The 18,846-nt window shown below is 38.9% G+C and overlaps 1 protein-coding gene across 1 annotated transcript; it reads right to left on the reverse strand.

The window, feature by feature from the left end:
* Positions 1–279: 279 nt before the first annotated feature.
* Positions 280–18,638, reverse strand: CDR1 (cerebellar degeneration related protein 1). Its single transcript, XM_030304859.1, has 4 exons — positions 18,608–18,638; positions 16,240–16,433; positions 4,085–4,204; positions 280–4,050 (listed from the first exon to the last, which is right to left on the reverse strand). Exons 1-4 carry the CDS (start codon positions 18,636–18,638, stop codon positions 3,730–3,732), a joined length of 666 nt encoding a protein of 221 aa, XP_030160719.1. The 3' UTR covers positions 280–3,729.
* Between the last annotated feature and the right edge of the window lie 208 nt (positions 18,639–18,846).

The following is an 18,846-nucleotide window of genomic DNA, read 5'->3' on the forward strand; positions in this document are numbered from 1 at the left end:
ATCATAGAACTAAAGATGATAGTTTACTCATGTTTTTGCAGGATTTTAATATTTTGATATTTTATCTATTTCCTTCAAAAAATGGTATGCATGATGGTTTTAAGAAGAGAGAAGGAATAAAAATTGATTTTCAATATTTTTATTTGCTTGTGAAAGATACCTGAAATGATAATTCCTTTGCCCCTGTGGTGCTCCATTTATATGTGCTTTATTTATCAAGTGGTTATCCTTGCATGATATTTATTCATATACGGATGACTTTTAATGACTTTTTTCACATGGATATATTCCTATTCTCTAGAAAATAATCCATCCACTTGGTTCCACTTTTAAGATAATTAAGTCACTCTGTGTTAATAGGAGCTAACAATAAAGCTCTATAGGACCTACTTTGCTTAAACCACCAAATTATTAGCTCTGCCTTTGAGAGAAAATTGGATATCTAAGTACTCTTACGAGGGGAGGACAATTCCGCATAACTCGCTTCTGAACATCTTTGCTATTTCATGCATTCTGTGATGGCATTCAAGAAACTTAGCATCAATCATGCTTTCCAGAATGCTGAGTATTCATCATCATCCAAATGCTGGATCTGTTGGGTAACAGAGCTGTCACTGCCTCAGTTCAAGCCCCCATTACCACTTAGCCTGGATGATTATAGTGGCTTCATAACTCACATCCCAACTCTTTTAGTGTTTGAACCTGGGAGTCTTTGATGTTCTAGTATATTATGTCTGGTAGTCTTCGGCACTTGGCTGCTTGACAAATTTTCCACGTGTACAATTCGGATGCTGGTACTTCCTTGTCCAAAAATCTTCAGTGGCTGCCCATTGTCTCTATATTCCACTACTTAACCTTTAAATCATGACCCGGTCCCAGCGTATTGTAACCAGTTTTGCCGGCCGGTGTTCTCCTTCCTACAGTGTATGTGATCACCCGTGTCTTCCTCAGCTCTGCCTAAGTACTAAAGATCTTCAGCTTACAACTCAACCCTGATCTCTTACGTTTGTTGCTTAAGCTCTGGTGGGTAAGAGCAGAAATCAGACTTATTACCTGAAGCCAGAGTGCCTGAGATGAGACTTCAAAGCTGTAGTCTCCTTCCTCTTCTCCTCCATTATTACGAACACCTAGACTTGGCTCTTGATTAATTGGCGGTGGCATGATGAGTGTCCTAATGAGAAGAATATGGGACACAGAGTGAAGGCTTTGCCACTTATTCTCTGCCCTGGGCTGGGGACTCCCTCTCTTTGGATGAACGGTGCTTAGTCCTGGAAGGATAACCCCGGTGTGTAAAAGTGACTTTCTTCTTTAATATTCTTTTTAAGCTTCCAGCCTATCGAGTTAGGGTATCCTCACTGAACCCCAGCCCCGTTTGCCTGGGGTCCTGAATGCTACCCATTCAATTTTGGCTCTAAATACAAATATTCTTGTTGTGCCCCTGGAATAATTAAGTGGAGATCTAAACTCCATTCTCAGGTTCTTGCTAGCCGCCTCTCCTGAGCATCATCACATACATGGTATCTTTATTTACCACCGGGCTTCAAATTGCTCTACACACTCTTTTGCATGTGAATGCTAGCCTGGGATGTACTTAATATACTTACTATACCCTAGATTTGGCATCTAGAGCAGGAACTGGCAAACTAAGGCCTTTGGGTCAAAACTGGCCCAACTTTTTTTAAATAAAAGTTTTATTGCAACACAACCATGCCCACTCATTTATGTATCGCCTATGGCTACATTATAATGATAGAATTGAGTAGTTGCGATAGAAACCATATGGCCCGCAAAATCTTAACTATTTACAGAAAACGTTGGCTGGCTGACTCCTATTTAAAGTCAAGTAGTTCTCCAAGCTGGATATTCCTTCATCTTTGATAATTCCTCATTCACATCCTGTCAAACAATACAAGGCTAGTTCACTGGGACTATGAAAATAGGTTCCAACCCATTCAAACTACTTGCTTTCGCTTGAATTTCCCTGCTTCCTCTTTGTCATCTTCCTAAGATGTCCTTTCTCTGTGTTTTGCTTTTTAGTGAGAGATGCCATAGTTATAAAGACTACTAGAGTAGCCTTATCATATGTCTTTAAATGTCACATCAGGTCCATATGTGAAAGTCTTTCAACCTTGCCAATATCTTTCAACATGACCTTCTAGTATCTCTAAGATTAGGCCTTTTGATTCGTTAGTATCTCTAACATCAGGTTTTCTGAGCTTCACAGCTTCCAACATCTCCAATTGCCAGATCTTCTAAATGTTACAATGCCCACATCTTCCACTCTCTGGCCTGAAGCATCTCCAATGCCAGGGTTTTCTAATCTCCTCATCATTGGGGACATTAAAACTCTAGGTCTTCTACTTTCTCCAATAATCAATCATCAAGTTCCAGGTCTTGTCTCAGGGTCCAGAGTTCTAAGTTCCAATTTCTCTATGTTCCCAATCCTCCAGTGTCCCATATATGCACGTCTTCTAGAGTCCACGTTTTATTGTGTCCTAGTGCAGCTCTTCTAATATCTTCTAGCTCTCACATCATTTGGTTCCTACAATTTTTAGTGTCTCCTAAATTCTGATTTTACAATGTCTCATTATCACCAGTTCTTCCACTGCCCAAGTCTTTCAATATCTCTTAAGAACCAGGTTTTCCAATGGTTAGGTGTTCCAACATCCCCAATGTCTGGATGACTTGGTCTTTTGACATCCTGACATCTTACTGTCCAAGTCTCTTAATGTCTAGGGCTGCCAACGTCCTTGACTTCCAGCATCATGAAAATTATAGCTTCCAAATTCTGTGTCTTAACATGAATGTGTCAATATCCAGGTTTCCCAAATATCTCCCGATACCCAGGGCTTCCAATTTTAGGATTTCTAAATGTCTAGATCTTCCATTGTCTATATCTTCCAATGTTTAGGGCTTCCAAGGTGCAGGACTTACAATGCCTCTAAGTATTCAGGGCTTCCAATACCCATGAATTCCAAACATTTAGGGTCTCCAAAGTCTCCAACGTCCAGAATAACCAATGTCCACAAAATCTAAGGTTTCCAATGTCTCCAATATCCTGTGCTTCCAATGTCTCCAATGTCCAGGGTTTCCAATGGTGCCAGTGTCAAGGTCTTCCAACAACTCCAGGTCTTCCAGCAACTCCAAGTCTTCCAACAAATTCTAAGTCTTCCAACAACATCAAGGTCTTCCAGATAATCCATGTCTTCCAGATAATCCACGTCTTCCAGTAATTATAGGTCTTCCATAAAACCCATATCTTCCAGGAAAATCCACGTCTTCCAGGAAAATCCACGTCTTCCAGAAAATCCATGTCTTCCAATGGTTTCAAGGTCTTCCAGACAATCCACATCTTCCAGCAATTTCAAGGTCTTCCAGCCAATCCATGTCTTCCAGAAAAAAACTGTCTTCCACCAAATCCAAGTCTTCCAATCAATCCAAGTCTTCCAGCTGACTTATGTCTTCCGGAAAATCCAGGTCTTCCAGTCAATTGATGTCTTCCAGAAAGAAATCCAGGTCTTCCACTCACTCCATGTCTTCCAGAAAAATATACGTCTTCCACCAAATCCATATCTTCCAGAAAAGTCCAGATCTTCCAACCAATCCATGTCTTCCACCAAATCCAGTCTTCTAGTCAATCGACGTCTTCCAAACAAAATTTATGTCTTCCACTAAATAAATCCAGGTCTTCTAATAAAGCCACGTCTTCCAGAAAATTTATGTCTTCCACTAGATCCAGGTCTTCCAACAAATATATGTCTTCCTAGAGATCCACGTCTTCCGGAAAAAAATCCATGTCTTCCAGGAACCTCCAGGTCTTCCAGCCAATCTACGTCTTCCAAACAATCCAGGTCTTCCAGACAACTCGGGTCTTCCTGAAAATCCATGTCTTCCAGGAAATCCACGTCTTCCAATGACCTCCAGGTCTTCCAGAAAATCGACGTCTTCCAGAAAATCGATGTCTTCCAGCAAATCCACGTCTTCCAACAAGGCTGTGTCTTCCATCAAATTCATGTCTTCCGGCCTACCCACGTCTTCCAACAAATTTGTCTTCCAGAAAATCCACGTCTTCCAACTAAGCCGCGTCTTCCAGAAAATCCACGTCTTCCTGCATCTCCAGGGCTTCCAGCATCTCCAGGGCTTCCAGCATCTGCTCGTCTTCCAGCAACTCCACGTCTTCCAGCATCTCCACGTCTTCCGACAACTACCCAGTCTTCCAACAGGGGGCTCAATATCCGCATCTTCCAACGTCTCCAGAGTGCCGGTCTTCTAACATTGGGTCTTCCAGTGTCTACAATATCCAGGTATTCTAACATGTTCCATAGTCCAGGTCTTCTGACCTTTCCCCAGGTCCAGACCTTTTTAAAATTAGTCTTCCCAAGTCCAAGCCTTTCTGTGTTCAGATCTTTCTACAGACAGGCCCTCCAACACAAGTAATCCTGCCTACAGTAGATTTAGCCTCACAAATTTTAATAAGGTGTTCCTTCTTACAGACCAGATTTTATGGATTAACTGTATTGCAGCTTAATAGTGTTTTCTGCTATTAGTAAATATGTATTTATGCTTTACAACTTTTTAAGATAGTGTTCATAAAACAGCCTCTGGAAAATAAACACACTGATGGGATGGGATTGCTGTGAGAAATTTTGCTACTTCCCTAATGCTTATAGGTTTCATATAGTCAACTATGTTTAGGTGCAAGTGAAATTCTTATTTAATGAAAAAAATCCTGTTTAGAGACTGTTTATTAGAGTTAACATACAGTGTATTTATCCATCTCTTTTAACACCAGTTTTTGTTTGGTCTTATGTGACCAATTAATAATAATAGTAATCATAATAATAACACTTGACATAGCATTTGCTACGTCCAGGCACTGTTCTAAGGTTGTAACATGCATCAACTCATTTAATCTTCCCAAGAACCCATTGAGGTAGGTGCTGTCATCTCCGTTTTACAGATGAGGAAACTGACACACAGAAGTGAAGTAACTTGTCCAAAGGACACAACTAATAAGTGAAATGAGAAAGCTGGGATTTGGACTCAGCTAGCTTGTGACCAGAGCCCATGATCCTAACCGCTATGCTATAATATCTGCTGCTGAAAGTCAAGATGAGAATTATGGGATCCAAAGCGTGATTGCTCCCGTTTTATGTGCAGACTATTATCAGATCTTATGTCCAAATGGTCTCACTTTTTCCTGTCACTATCAGAACATATTTGTATCCACAGATCTCATTCCTCAACTATTTACTATTATTCCCTTGCCCATGTGTATGGAACTAGGCACAAACACTTCCTGATACCGTTTTCAATTTGGGCAGAAATAAGGAAGCACTGAGTTCAAGAGCCGTTTGCTTTAGAATCATATTCATAAGTCCATGCTTTGAATCCTGGTGCTTGGAATCTGGCCCTCCCATCAACTTCAATCTCTTACCACTGACCATTCTCCAGTTTTACCTTACTATATAGACCACTTATCATTAGTTTGTTTCTGACCTCCAGGATTTACCTGTTTCTTCACCTATCATTGACCTCCTGGATTCCTGACTACTGTCTTGTGTTCAACTAATGGTAACTACAACTCCCTAACCCCCAGCATGCTGACCTACAGAACTAACTACTTGGTTCTCCAAGTCTCACCTCCTAACAGGTGCTTCCAGCAATATTGCTACCATGCCTCTGGGTGGCATGACAAGCATTAAAGCTACATAATGAAATTATGGTTGGTCAAGGGATCCCTAAAGATCTAGAATTGTCTACATGGTAATACAAATGAATAATAATTATTATTAAAATTGAAATACCTTCCAAATGTCTAATGATTTATTTTGCAAAGTGCTATCATTTCATCCATCATCCATGTCTTCATTCATTCAACAAATGTTTATTGAGCGCCAACTGTGTGCCAGGAATAGTTTAATGGAGCTCAAAATCACCTAGGGGAAACTGACAGCGTACAAATAATTGAACAATTATCTATCAGTTGTTGCAAGACCATGAAGGAAAAGTAAGTATAGGATGTTGTGAGAGTCTGGAAAGTTAAGGAAAGCATTCCTGCGGAAGTAACATTTATGGTGACTGAAGGATCTATTTTCTCATTTGATTAGTAAGATGGATGTTTTATATCAGTTTTCCCTAATCAGGTTAAACAGCAAGTACTAAAGATGAGCATGGGATCCATGTATTTTGGCTTCTTTTTTCCCCTACTACTCCATGCTACCTTAAAAAAATGTATGTATAGTAAGTATAGTTTTGGCACTATATGTCAAGGGATATAAAAATGTTGGTACTCTTTGACTTCATATTTTCATCTCAGTGAATCTATTCAAGATTTCATTTAAAATTATTTCATTGAAATGCGGATAACTCATGCACAAAGATGTTCCTCACGTAGTACTTGGCATAGTGAAAAACAGAAAAACCTAAGGGTCTCACTTTAAGGGCATGATTAGGTAAATGTGCTATTTCCATGTGATGGAATATTCTTTCATTAAAATATTTGTGGTATGTTGATATTATATAATGTTAAGTGAAAAATCAGCACACAAGATTATATAAAGTGTGATTGCAATTATCTTGAGTATATACAATCAGAGACAAACGACTAGAAGTAAACATATTGGAGATTGTGAACTAATTATCTCTAGGTGGGTACGTTTATGTGTGACTTGTGTGTACTTCTTGGTGTTCTTTTTTTTTTTTTCTCCCAAAGTTCTTACGGTGTGAAAGTATTTTATATTCAGGAAAAATATTTAAATGATTGTGCATAAACGTTCATTATTTATTCATCTTATTATACATGTAATCAAGTTTTACTGTTGAAAACACTTCAAAATGAAAGAGACCAAATTGAAAAAAATTAAGATCTCAAATAAACTCAATACTTAGAGATAATTTCTATAAGGTTTTTGGTGTATATTTTTCCACCCTCTTTCACAGGTATGTTTATTCTCTTTTACAAAATGGAATCATACTTATATTTAACCCAGTTTTCCCCTTAACAATAAATTATAAACGTCTTCCCATGTCAGTGACTGTGAGTCTATGTTCTAATTTTAATATGTAACTTTAATATCTCCTATTGGCGGGCATCAGGTTCTTTCTAGTTGTTTTGTATTCTAAAAACTGCTGTGATGAGCACATACGTTACACGAGTTGTGCAGAACACAAACTGTGTCGTCTTCCATGGTGGCCCTGTACGTGATTGTGTGCAAATTTGTTCAGGTATCACTTAGGATAAATTCTTAAAGGAGAGTTGCCGAGTTAAGGGATATGTACATCATAATGCTTATCAGAGCAAAAAACCCATAAGCAGTCAAGATGTCCAAGAATCGGGGGTGGTTAAATAAAATTATATGGTAACTCTATGACGGAGTACTACGCAGCCATTTAAGTTTCTACCACAGAAGAATATTCACTGAAATAGGAATATGTTGACAAGATCTCATTAGTGAGAGGAACAGGTCACATGGAAATATGTATAACAGTCAAATCTTTAGAAAGCAAACTATATAAATGTCCTCTGAAAAATGACCAGAAGAATATACACTACTATGTCAGTGGTAAAAGTCCCAAGAGGAAAATGGGTAAATTGTGGTATATTTACACAGTGTAATATTATACAGCAGAGAAATGAACTACTGCTGAACATAATAATATGGGTAGATTGTACTTCTATAATGTTAAGGTATCAAGTCCCGGAAGAGCACATATAATAGGATGTCCTTCCTATATTATTCAAAAACAAGTGAAACTAAACACTGTGTTATTTAGGTACACATATATATTTGGGATTTAAAATATTTTATTAAACAGCAAAGGAGAATCAATAAAAACTTCGGGATAATGGTCATTGGGACTGAGGAAAGGGGCTGGAATAGGAGAAGATCATAGAAGTGGATTGAAGTTATCGTCCGTATTCTAGCACTCAGGTTCAATGGGTGGGTGGGTGTTCCTTATATAATTAAAAGCATACCATTGACTATTTAAGAATTGTACGATTATGAAAATTAAATCCAATAAGTTAATGGATAAAAATAAAAGCGGGTCATGCATAGATCGATGAGACACTGTGCGTTGATTACTCATAATACAATTCGGTGAATTCAAATTGCATGGTATTTCTTAAGCAGTTATCTCTGGGTGGCTGGAATACATGGGCTTTTTATTCTCTTGTAGTTCTTTATTCTCTAAATTTCCTATAGGGAAAATACAATTTAACAATAATTGAAAGACAAGCCCCAAACTACATAGAGGAAGATCTCAGATATGTTTAATGTGCATACCGGACACTGAAAAAGTGTTGACGGGTTAATAATAATTGCCTTTGTCTAGTGACATTTCACATCATTTTTTTCTGTTTCCTTACAGTTGTTTTTTTAATCCAAATGTTACAGAGTGAGCTTATTTTTTTGTTGCTACAAAAGTAATATATGCTTACTGTAAATGCAGTAGCATATAGAGTAACAAGTGACAGTTCCACTGTCCAGAGACAGCCATGATTACTTTTTCTCTGTATGTGCATGTGTTCTTGATGTTTCACAAAATGAAGTCATCCTGTACATATTATTCTACAACTTGCCCTCCCCAGCCGCACTCAATAGAAAGTCATTAAAATATTTTTTAATGTTTATTTATTTTTGAGAGAGAGAGAGAGAGAGAGAGAGAGTGAGCAGGGGTGGGAGAGGGGCAGAGAGAGGGAGACCCAGAGCTCAAAGCCCGCTCCAGGCTCCACGCTGTCAGCACAGAGCCCGATGCAGGGCTCGAACTCATGAACTGTAAGATCATGACCTGAGCCGAAGTCAGAACCCCAACCGACTGAGCCACCCATGCGCCCCAATAGAAGTCATTTTGTTGTAATAGCTGAGGGAATTCCATAGTAAGGTGTACTATATAATTTATTCAACTCTTCCCACATAAATCTTGAGATTGTTAACAGTTGTTTTTTTTTTCTTTACTATTACAGATAATGCTATAAAAACATTCTTTTTAATCTATCTTTTGCACATTTACAAGTATTTTTACAGGCTGGTACCTTAGAAGTATGATGGCTAGATCAAAGGGTGTGAGCTAACTTGACCCCTGGCATGCTGGACCCTGTCATTCTTTTTAATTTTTGTCAGCATTTTGGATGAAAAATCCAATCTCATTCCATTAAGTTATTTTCCCCTGATCACTAGTAAAGTTAAGCACCTTTTAATATTTTTATTAGTTATTTGTATTTCTCCTGTTGGAGATTGCTCGTTCATATCCTTTGCCTTATTTTTCTGTTGAATCATTTGTCTTTTTCCTTGTTGATTTGTACGAGGTCTCTGGGTATCAGAGCTGGTATCCTTTTGTCTGCCGTATACCACAAATGTCTTTCATTTGTCTTTTTCAACGTTTATTTATGGTGGTATTGCCCTAACAATCTCATTATAGAAATGGGCAAACATATCAATCTTTCTTTTACAGTTTCTTGGTTTTGTCTCATACTTAGGTAGGTGTCTGTATCTCAACATTATAAAAGTATTATCTTATGTTTTCTTCTAATACGTTATTTATTTTTTATTATGTAGTGCCTTAATCCATATGTCCATATGGAATTGATTTTGTGTGTGTGTATGGTGGAAAGTAAGGGACCTATGTTTATTTTTTCCTATGTTATTTATGGAATTACGTCTGCACTAATTTGGAATTCTTTTTTTTTTTTTAATCAGGAAGTATATGGGTATACTTATGCTTCTTTTCTGTCCAGTTTTGTCTTTTACTGAGCTGGTTCCTTTCTGCTTTAATTACTATAGCACTATAATATGTTTTGAAAACTGATGGGGCTGCTTTTCTTCCTCCATTATTCTGTTTGATTTTTCAGGATTTACTTAGCTATTCTTGTACATTTTCTTCAGATGAATTTTAGAATCAGCTCATCAACTTCTGTTAAGAAAAAAAAAAATCCCTTGAATTGCCTCAGGCCTTTTGAGTAATGTGTCAAGAACTGATATCTTTATGACACCAAGTTTTGCATTTATCCTGTATCCAGGCACCATATTAAACTCTGTTCTTAGCCCTATGTTATTTTTCCAGTTAATTATCTTGAATTCCTAGGTACAGGAGCATGTCAGTTGTAAACAATGGCACGTTTGTCTTTTCTTTGCTAATGTTTGTATCTCATTTTTTCCCCCTTGTACAACATCGATAAAGATCTCATGACTTCTAGGACAATGCAGATTTATACTGATTCATAAAGAGCAAGCATCCTTCTCTTGTTTTTGACTTGAACACAAATGCCTTTTTTCACTTTAAAACATGATGGCTGCCGTTGTTTTTGATAGATAACCTCTTTCCAGTTATGGGAATACTCTTCTAGTCTTGATTCCTGATTGACTTCCAGTTCTGTCAGGAACAGACAAAGAATGGTAGAAAGTCTCTTCTGGCATCTGCCAGGGCGATAACATGGTTGTTCTCTTTAATCCCTTACTGTAGTTAATTACACTGACAGGTTTCCTAATGTTGAGATATTCTTGCATTCTTGGAATCCAGTTGACTTAGTAGTGGTGTTTTGGTTCTGTCAGTGTTTGATTTCGGATGTAAAGCTCTATATTAACAAGTGCCTACAGTGCCGCCTCCTTACGTTTTTCACATGTTGGCACACTGGGGCAGATGGACAGGACTGCTCAGGGCAGAGGCAGCTGGCTTCTCAGGCTCTGCCCGTTTGCCCCCAAGGCCTTAGAAGGTAAATTACACACACACACGCTTGTTGGGAAACTCTCATTTATTGTTTTCCTTTGTGTGATGTCCTTTTCCTGCTTTAATATCATGATTGTGTGTACCTGTGAATGAACTGGAATTTTTTTCTTATTTTGCAGTGTGCCTTAGACACAAGCTGTTCCCTTGGAAAGTTGGTAATACCCATAAAACCATTTCGTCCTGGTGCTTATATGGGAAGTGGGAGGGTAGAAATGCAAATCTCTCAGTTTCTTCCTTACGTGTGTGAATTTTTAGTTTTAAAATTTCATTTATATTTTTTTATTGAATTAACATGCTGTTTATATTAGTTTCAGGTGGACAATAGAAGGATTCAACAATTCTATACATTTCTCAGTGCTCATTGAGATAAGTGTACTCTTAATTTCCTTTATTTCACCCATTCCCCCACCCCCCACCCATCTGGCAACCGATCTGTTCTCTGTATTTAGAAGTCTTTTTTCCTGCTCTGATGATCAGTTTATGCAAGTTATCCACCTCTCCTTGGGGCAGTTTGTGAAACTCTCCCATTTCATTTAAGTTTTCAGATGTATTGATTAGAAGTTGTACATAATCGTCTAATGTGTCTTAACTTGCATATATGTGGCGATATCCTCCTTTTTTCTTTAATAGAACTGTTCATAGATTTGTGTATTTTATTTTCAGTTTAACTATTTTTAAAAGTTGTTCCTTAATATCACTTTCTGCTTTTGTTAATACTTCGTTCTATATTCTTTGGTTCTGTTTGGTCTCTTTCTAGAATAATTAAGTGAATGCTTAGTTTATTTTTCAGTCTTTCTTATTTTATACTTAATGCATTTAAATGAGAAATTTTCCTCTGGATGTGTTTGACCGTGCCCCCAGTTTCCACATAAACAGTGTTACCATAAACAGCAGTAGCCAAAACAGTGTGACCTTTTTTTGGGGGGGGGGGTCACTTCATCTGTAGTTAGTTTTGTTTTCCTTTTTAGTCCAAGAGTTATTTAGAAGTATTTATCTATTTCAGCATGGTTAGATTTTAGTTGACATTCTGTTTTTCTACCCTTTTTCCCCTCTTATTACTAATCCTACTGTCTCATGGATGGAGAATGTTTCCTGTGTGGATTATACATTTTGGAAATTTTTTGTGTCCTAATGTAATAAACTTTTATAAATATTCCATGGGCAATTGAAGCAAATGTATGTTTCCTTTTTGTTTGGGTAATATTATATCATATTTCTACATATTAAATTGAATTGTTACTCAGATTTTCCCTTTTGATGTGCTCAATCTAAATTTTTGATGAGAGTATGTAAAATCTCCCACTTATTTTATCATAGTCTTCTATTTCTAGCCTTTTCTGCTTTGCAAATTTGAAATTCTTTTTCAGTGCATTAAATTTCATGATTATCTTCATTGGATTGTGTTAGTTCACAACATAAAGGTACCTTCTTTGACCCATTTGATGCTTTTTGCCGTGATGTTTCTTGGCCACCTTTACTTGATTTTTGTTAGCACTTGTCCAGTGTAACTTTATCCATTTCAGGATCTGCAGTTGTTCTGCACTGTTTTGTTTTAGGTGTGTCTTTATCTTTTCAAAACGGTACATGATGATTTTTTCTTTTACTCCATCTGGAATGTTTGCCTTTTAATTCATAATTAAAATTTTCACATTTACTACAATTATGTAACCTTTATTTATAATTCTGTCGTTATTTGAATTTGTTTCTCTTTTTGCTAAGCTTGTCAAGGCGCATGTCCTCCTTTCCTATAGTGGCTTAGGAGTTAGAAATATCACTTCTAATAGCGGTTGCATATATACATATATGTGCGTGTATGTATTCTTTTTACCTCGTGTACTTTTGTATCATTAAAACTTCTAAAGTGAGCACATAATACCTTTGTAATGAAAAAATAAAACAACACTGCTTTTAAGTGTGCCTAGAATATATTTGTTCATTCTTTACCGGTCTCCCGTCCCTTGCTCAGGCTGTCATCATCGAGATTATATATATCCTTCCACTGACCTCACGACCCCTCATTACTCCTGTCCATCCTGTTAATTGCTGCCAGATTATTGACTTAAAATACCATTTCCTTCCTAGAACTCAATTCCTAATGAAAGCTGAACCTCTGCGCCATGACTCCCCCATGGAGCCATTTCCGTTCTCCACTTGCCCGTGGACCTACTACAGCCACACTGCTTCCCTCGCCCCCTCATTTGTCAGCATTGGTTCCTTCTTTTGCTTTTGGTTATTTTGTCCTCGACTTTCCCTCTGTATTTTCAGAGTCCTGCCCAACCACAAAGAGTCTGGATAACCTGTCTCAGAAGATAGGTTATTCTTCTGTCCTAATAGTTTTCCATTATGGGAAGACATGCCTCTTCAGGGAGCAGGAATATTCTGGTCACAGAACTGTGGGAAAAGACTTCATTTTTGACCACGAAGCCTTAAAGCATTTGATGTTTATTGAAAAGGGACATTTGGACCATGTCCTAAAATGACTTAACTTTGAGACTGATATTAACCCCTCACCCCAAACCAAAGGTTTCTTTACGCTGTTTCCTCAATGACGATGCCGGTTAACATCACCTCGATTCAAACCTTTCCCCGGTTTCTGAATCCTCTCTAGCAGAGGATAGTCAATCTTCTATTTCCGTGAGAATTGTTTGGGGCCTATCAGATTTTAGTCGGTGACTTGAGCTTCTCTGGAAGTTTCCATGAACTGCTCTGGGCCTGATGCCTCAGCAGAACCTGTGCTTGCATTTCAGTCAGTGTGGCCCTTCCTACCCTAGAGTGGAAGCTAAGAATGGGATGTAAGAACTCTAGGCACTGAGGAAGTATATTTTCACCTCAATGCCAAAAAATAATCAGTTCTCTATTGCACTCCTACCCCAACAAGACAAGGTCTTTAGCATACTTTTTACTTTTATTTCCCCTACCATTTCTTCCAGATAACTCTGCCCCCCAGAGTGCCTAGAAGGGAGTACAGCTGCAAGCAATATTTGCCACATGAGATAGGGTTCCGTTGGATCAACAAAGCTGAATTCCTGACGAACCACTGCCCCTTGTCTAGACTTCAAAATATTTTTGGTTGCTTACACTATGCCTATATTTCTATTTTTAGGACATAAGCACATTACCAGTAATTATGGAGACAATATGTTTTTCTGGTTTCATGGCACCAAGTCTTCTCCTTTCCTGTATGCATTTCTTATTTTTACTGAATAAAACATGTTTTCTCCTCCTAAAATGAGGAATAAAGTTCTTTTCCGTATCTCAGCACAGCTTCTCTTGCATATGTAGGGTCCTTGGGAACATGTAACTGCAAAAATCCACTACAGGATGGGGTCCTGGCGCCTCTGAACTCGTGGTACCACCAGGAGTACCACGGCACCATATTTAGATATGGGTGTTACGTCATTCCGGAAAAACTCACCAAAACACATGCCTGTCTTTTGAGCCAAACTCAGCCTCAAAAAGGTCCTGTCCTCGTCAGCAAGGGTGAAACCAGATGCTCATGCAATATCTGCCCCCAAGTTCCTAGGTGAGAAAACTCACAGATCTAACACCCAGACTCAGGTGGTCCTGCTCCAGAGTTTGTCTCAGGATGGGAGTCACGCGTGCGTTTTACACAACTTGTATCTTGCTCACTTCATGTTGTCCCTCTGAGCATCATCACAGACATTTGGCCTTTCATAGACTCTACTGGTTCTAGGGAACCATAATCACTTTTTTTTTAACTTAAAATAGTTTTATTGAGGTAAAAGTGACACACAATTGCACATATTGAAGGTGTACAATTTTGATATGTTTTGATGTAATCACTTTTTTAATGTTCAAATTTTCACGGACCGTTAGGAATGATTTTTACGCCAACTCTTATGTCACAGCCCAGGCGGCTTCCTCCCCAAAACAGAAGGTTCCAGGCTGATTTTAAAGTATGCTACTCTGTAAGGACCCCAATTTCTTTTTAGTGAAAAGTTGAGAGAGCCATCCCAGGAAGCTGCAAGTGGAAATGATTTCACATGAGTGCTTGAGGTGAAGCAGGTTAACACGGTGGTTGCTATATCCACTTTCATGAACAATCAAAAGGATTCCTCTTTTCAAAACATACTGCAAGTTCACATTATTGCTTTTAAGTCACTGTTTCTTTTTACCTGGTTTAATGAGGGCTTTATTAATCCAATTTTTCTTTTGTGTTTTTGTGCAGCCAATTTTTTTCTCCTTTTCTAATGACTTTATTAAACCATGTTATGTGTTATGAAACCATATCCTAGTCTCCCAATTGAGCAGCCTTTGTTTTTCTATTAGCATATATTTCTTAAAATGGCTGCAAACTGTATAGCTCCAATCTCCATCACTATTCCTCAAAGCCCAGCTATCTGCAAAGAAAACTCTCCATCCACGGAATTCAAAAGTGCAGGACATAAGTAGTTCGAATAGAATATTGGGAAGTTATCTCAAAATTACCATTAATGCTTTATTGTTATGGGAGCTAGTGTTTTTTTCCTACTGTTGAGGACAACTTTAATGTTGAATCCCAGTTTATTAACGACCTTTACATAAATATGGATATTTATTATCTTAGTACTATGCCAGTTTACCTTTGGAAATAGCAATTAAGAATATCAGAAAGTGTAGCCAGTGTCAAAAATCGTCAGACTTAAATTTTTATTCAGGAAGTTCAGTGGGTTTATTTCTGTACACGTGTATAATATTTTGTTTACCATAGGCATCAACACAAAACACCAGAAAACTAAGATAACAAACTTCAATTGCAATTTTATGTTCAAGTTACACTTATTTACTGTTCTTTTTCTCACCCTCCTTCCTGCTCTCCCACTCTCATCCAGGGGCTGACATTATTTGCATGTTTTCTTATTTAAAAAAGCCATTTAAAATTTTAAGTCAAAGATCAACATGGATTAAGATGTCCCATCTCTGGAAGACCAATTTTGAATTTCATAGTAATTTAATGCCTGCCCAGAAAAGATACACAAAAGTCACTTCCTTCCAGGTTACTTTGTTGATAGGGCCTGTGCTGCTTCCCTATTGTGCTGTATCAAACCGCTTCAAAATTCACTGGTCTAAGTCAATAACCTTTCATTTTCGTGAGCCTATGAGTTAGCTGGACATTTCTTCTCATTTTTTGCTAGACTCCCTTATGTGTCTATGGTCAGCGGTGGGTAAATTAGAAAGCTCTGTTGATCTTGGCAGGGCTCTCTCACATATTTGGGGGTTTGCTGGGATAAGCTGGCTCCCAATCACATGGCCTTTCATCTTCCATCAGACTAGCCCAGGCACGTTCTCATTGCATGGCAGAGTTCCGAGAGGGAGAGTAGAAGTGTGCAAAGCCACTCAAGGCCTATCGATGGTGGATTCAAGACGTGGGGGGAAAAAACCCTTCATCTTTTAATGGGAAGAGCTACAAAGGTACATTGCAACAGGTATGGAGATAGGGCATCCATTAATGGTGGCCATCAGCTGTGGGTCACGCACATAACTGTGCTGCTCTTGACTGTGATCTCTCACATATTTGGGGGACACTAGCACTATGCTGCCCTTGGACAGCCCCAGCTGGGACAAGTGGGGTCTGTTCCACATGTTCTCTTGCTTCCCAGCAGCCTTATTCTTCCCACACAGCAGGAATTGAAGAGAAGATTTAGAAAGGACCATGATCTTGCGGCCTAGAGATGGAGCTGGCACATCATCACTTCCGCCACATTCTGTTGGCCAAAGTTATAGCGTGTAAGGAATGAAACTTTCCCCCAAAAGTCCTATGTTGAAACCAGATCCCCAGTGTGAGGGTATTCGGAGGTGGGGCATTTAGGAAGTGATTAGGTCATGAGGGTGGAGCCCTCATGAATGACTGTTTCCATTCCTTCTATTTTCAATAGTCTCTGAGTTAATGATAATTGTCTCTATTCTCATGTTAGCAAGATGGCAAACTAGGAAGTCCCAATGCTCATCTCTCCCACAAAACCAACAAAAACAATGAATAAACATCTATATGGCAATAAGACTAGCTCTAAGAGAGCTCCAGTGTACAATAGAGAAGTGCAATAAAGAAGCTGAAAAAGAGGAAGAAAACAACTACAAGACAAACAAAGCAGTGAACAAAATGGCAGCAGTAAGTTCTCACTTCTCACTAATTACTTTGAATGTAAACACATTAAACTTACCAATTAAAAGGCATAGAATGGATAAATAAACATGCTCTAGTGATATGCTATCTGCAAGAGAGACTGTATTTATTTATTTTTATGTTTTATTTTTAGAGGGATAGGGAGCACGAGTGTGGGACAGGGTCAGAGGGAGAGAGAGACAGAGTCCCAAGTAGGCTCTGTGCTCAGCACAGAGCCTGACATGGAGCTCGATCCCATGACTCTGGGACCATGACCTGAGCCCAAACCAAGAGTCAGATGCCCAAATGACTGAGCCACCCAGGTACACCCGACAAATTTTTAAAATATCCATTTGGGGGCACCTGGGTGGCTCAGTCAGTTAAGCCTCTGACTTTGGCTCAGGTCATGATCTCATGGTTCATGAGTTTGAGCCCTGCATCGGGCTCGGTGCTGACAGCTCAGAGCCTGGAGCCTGCTACGGATTCTGTGTCTCCCTCTGTCTCTGCTCTCTCTGCTCCTCCCCTCCTCACACACACTCTCTCACTCTCTCTCAAAAATAAACAATAAAAAAATAAATAAAATATCCATTTGATTCTTTTAAAAAAAGCAACAACATAAATATACATGTTTAAATAAACATGTTTTCAAACTTATTTTTATAAATAGTAAGTATAAATTCCAAGACAAAAAAAATAGAGTGGCATTGTCTCACATTTTTGTGAACGTATTTGTAAAAAGTTTCAACTAAGAGAGACTCACTTTAGAATTAAACATACATAGGCTAGGGGCGCCTGGGTGGCGCAGTCGGTTAAGCGTCCGACTTCAGCCGGGTCACGATCTCGCGGTCCGTGAGTTCGAGCCCCGCGTCAGGCTCTGGGCTGATGGCTCGGAGCCTGGAGCCTGTTTCCGATTCTGTGTCTCCCTCTCTCTCTGCCCCTCCCCTGTTCATGCTCTGTCTCTGTCCCAAAAATAAATAAAAATGTTGAAAAAAAAATTAAAAAAAAAAAAAAAACATACATAGGCTAAGAGAACAAGTCCTTTCATGCAAATGGTAACCATGAGAAAGCAGAGGTGGCTAGATTTATATTATACAAAATAGACTTTAAGTCCCAAACGGTCGGTCTCTGGAGACAAAGAAGGTCATTATATAATGATAAAAGTGTCAATTCAAAAGGAAGATGTAACAATTATAAATATATAAACACCCAACATCAGAGCACCTGAATTAATTAATTAGTTAATTAGCCATATAAATATGCAAAACAGAGCTGAAGGCAGAAATTGACAGCAATAAATAATAGTAAAGGACTTCAATACCCACACTTAGAAAACCCAGACAGAAAGCCAATAGAGAAACAGCTGGCTTGGACAACACTGTATACCACATGGCCGGGGGGGGGGGAGGGGGTGGCTAGGTGTTGTGTTGATGATGAGTGTGACGGGTCTCAATCTAGCAGAATAACCTGGACCTGCATGGCAGTCAGGGGTTTCAGGAATAGCAAGAGAGCAAGCCTTGATGTGCAAGTGCTTTTCAAGCCTCTGCTAATATTTGCTGACGTCCCATTGGTCAAAGCAAACAACATGGCCAACCCAGATGCAAGGAGTGGAAGGACAGAGTCCACTTCTTGATGGGAGGGTCTGTGGTATCCCACTGCAAGAGCAAGCATGCAGAAAGGGAAATGAGATGTGGTCACATCTGTACAATCGCCACACTCCTCTCATTTCATCCCCTATCCCTCTCCCTTCATCGCTTACTCTACTCCAGACAAACCAACCTCTTCCCCTTTCCTCAGAAATGGCAGACATGCTCTCACCTCAGGACCTTTGCATATGCTGATCTTACCCAAAATATCCTTCCATCAGATATCCATATAGCTAGTTCCTTTGGCTCCTTCAGGCTACTGGGTTGGCAATTTGGCCTGGACCCAGCCAGGCAATTTTTCTGTTCTTGGCTGAGATCCCTCATGTGTCTGTGATGATCTGGTAGGTCAGCAGGGTGCTAGGAAGGCTTCAG

This window comes from Lynx canadensis, chromosome X (assembly GCF_007474595.2).
Source record: "Lynx canadensis isolate LIC74 chromosome X, mLynCan4.pri.v2, whole genome shotgun sequence".
NCBI lineage: Eukaryota > Metazoa > Chordata > Mammalia > Carnivora > Felidae > Lynx > Lynx canadensis.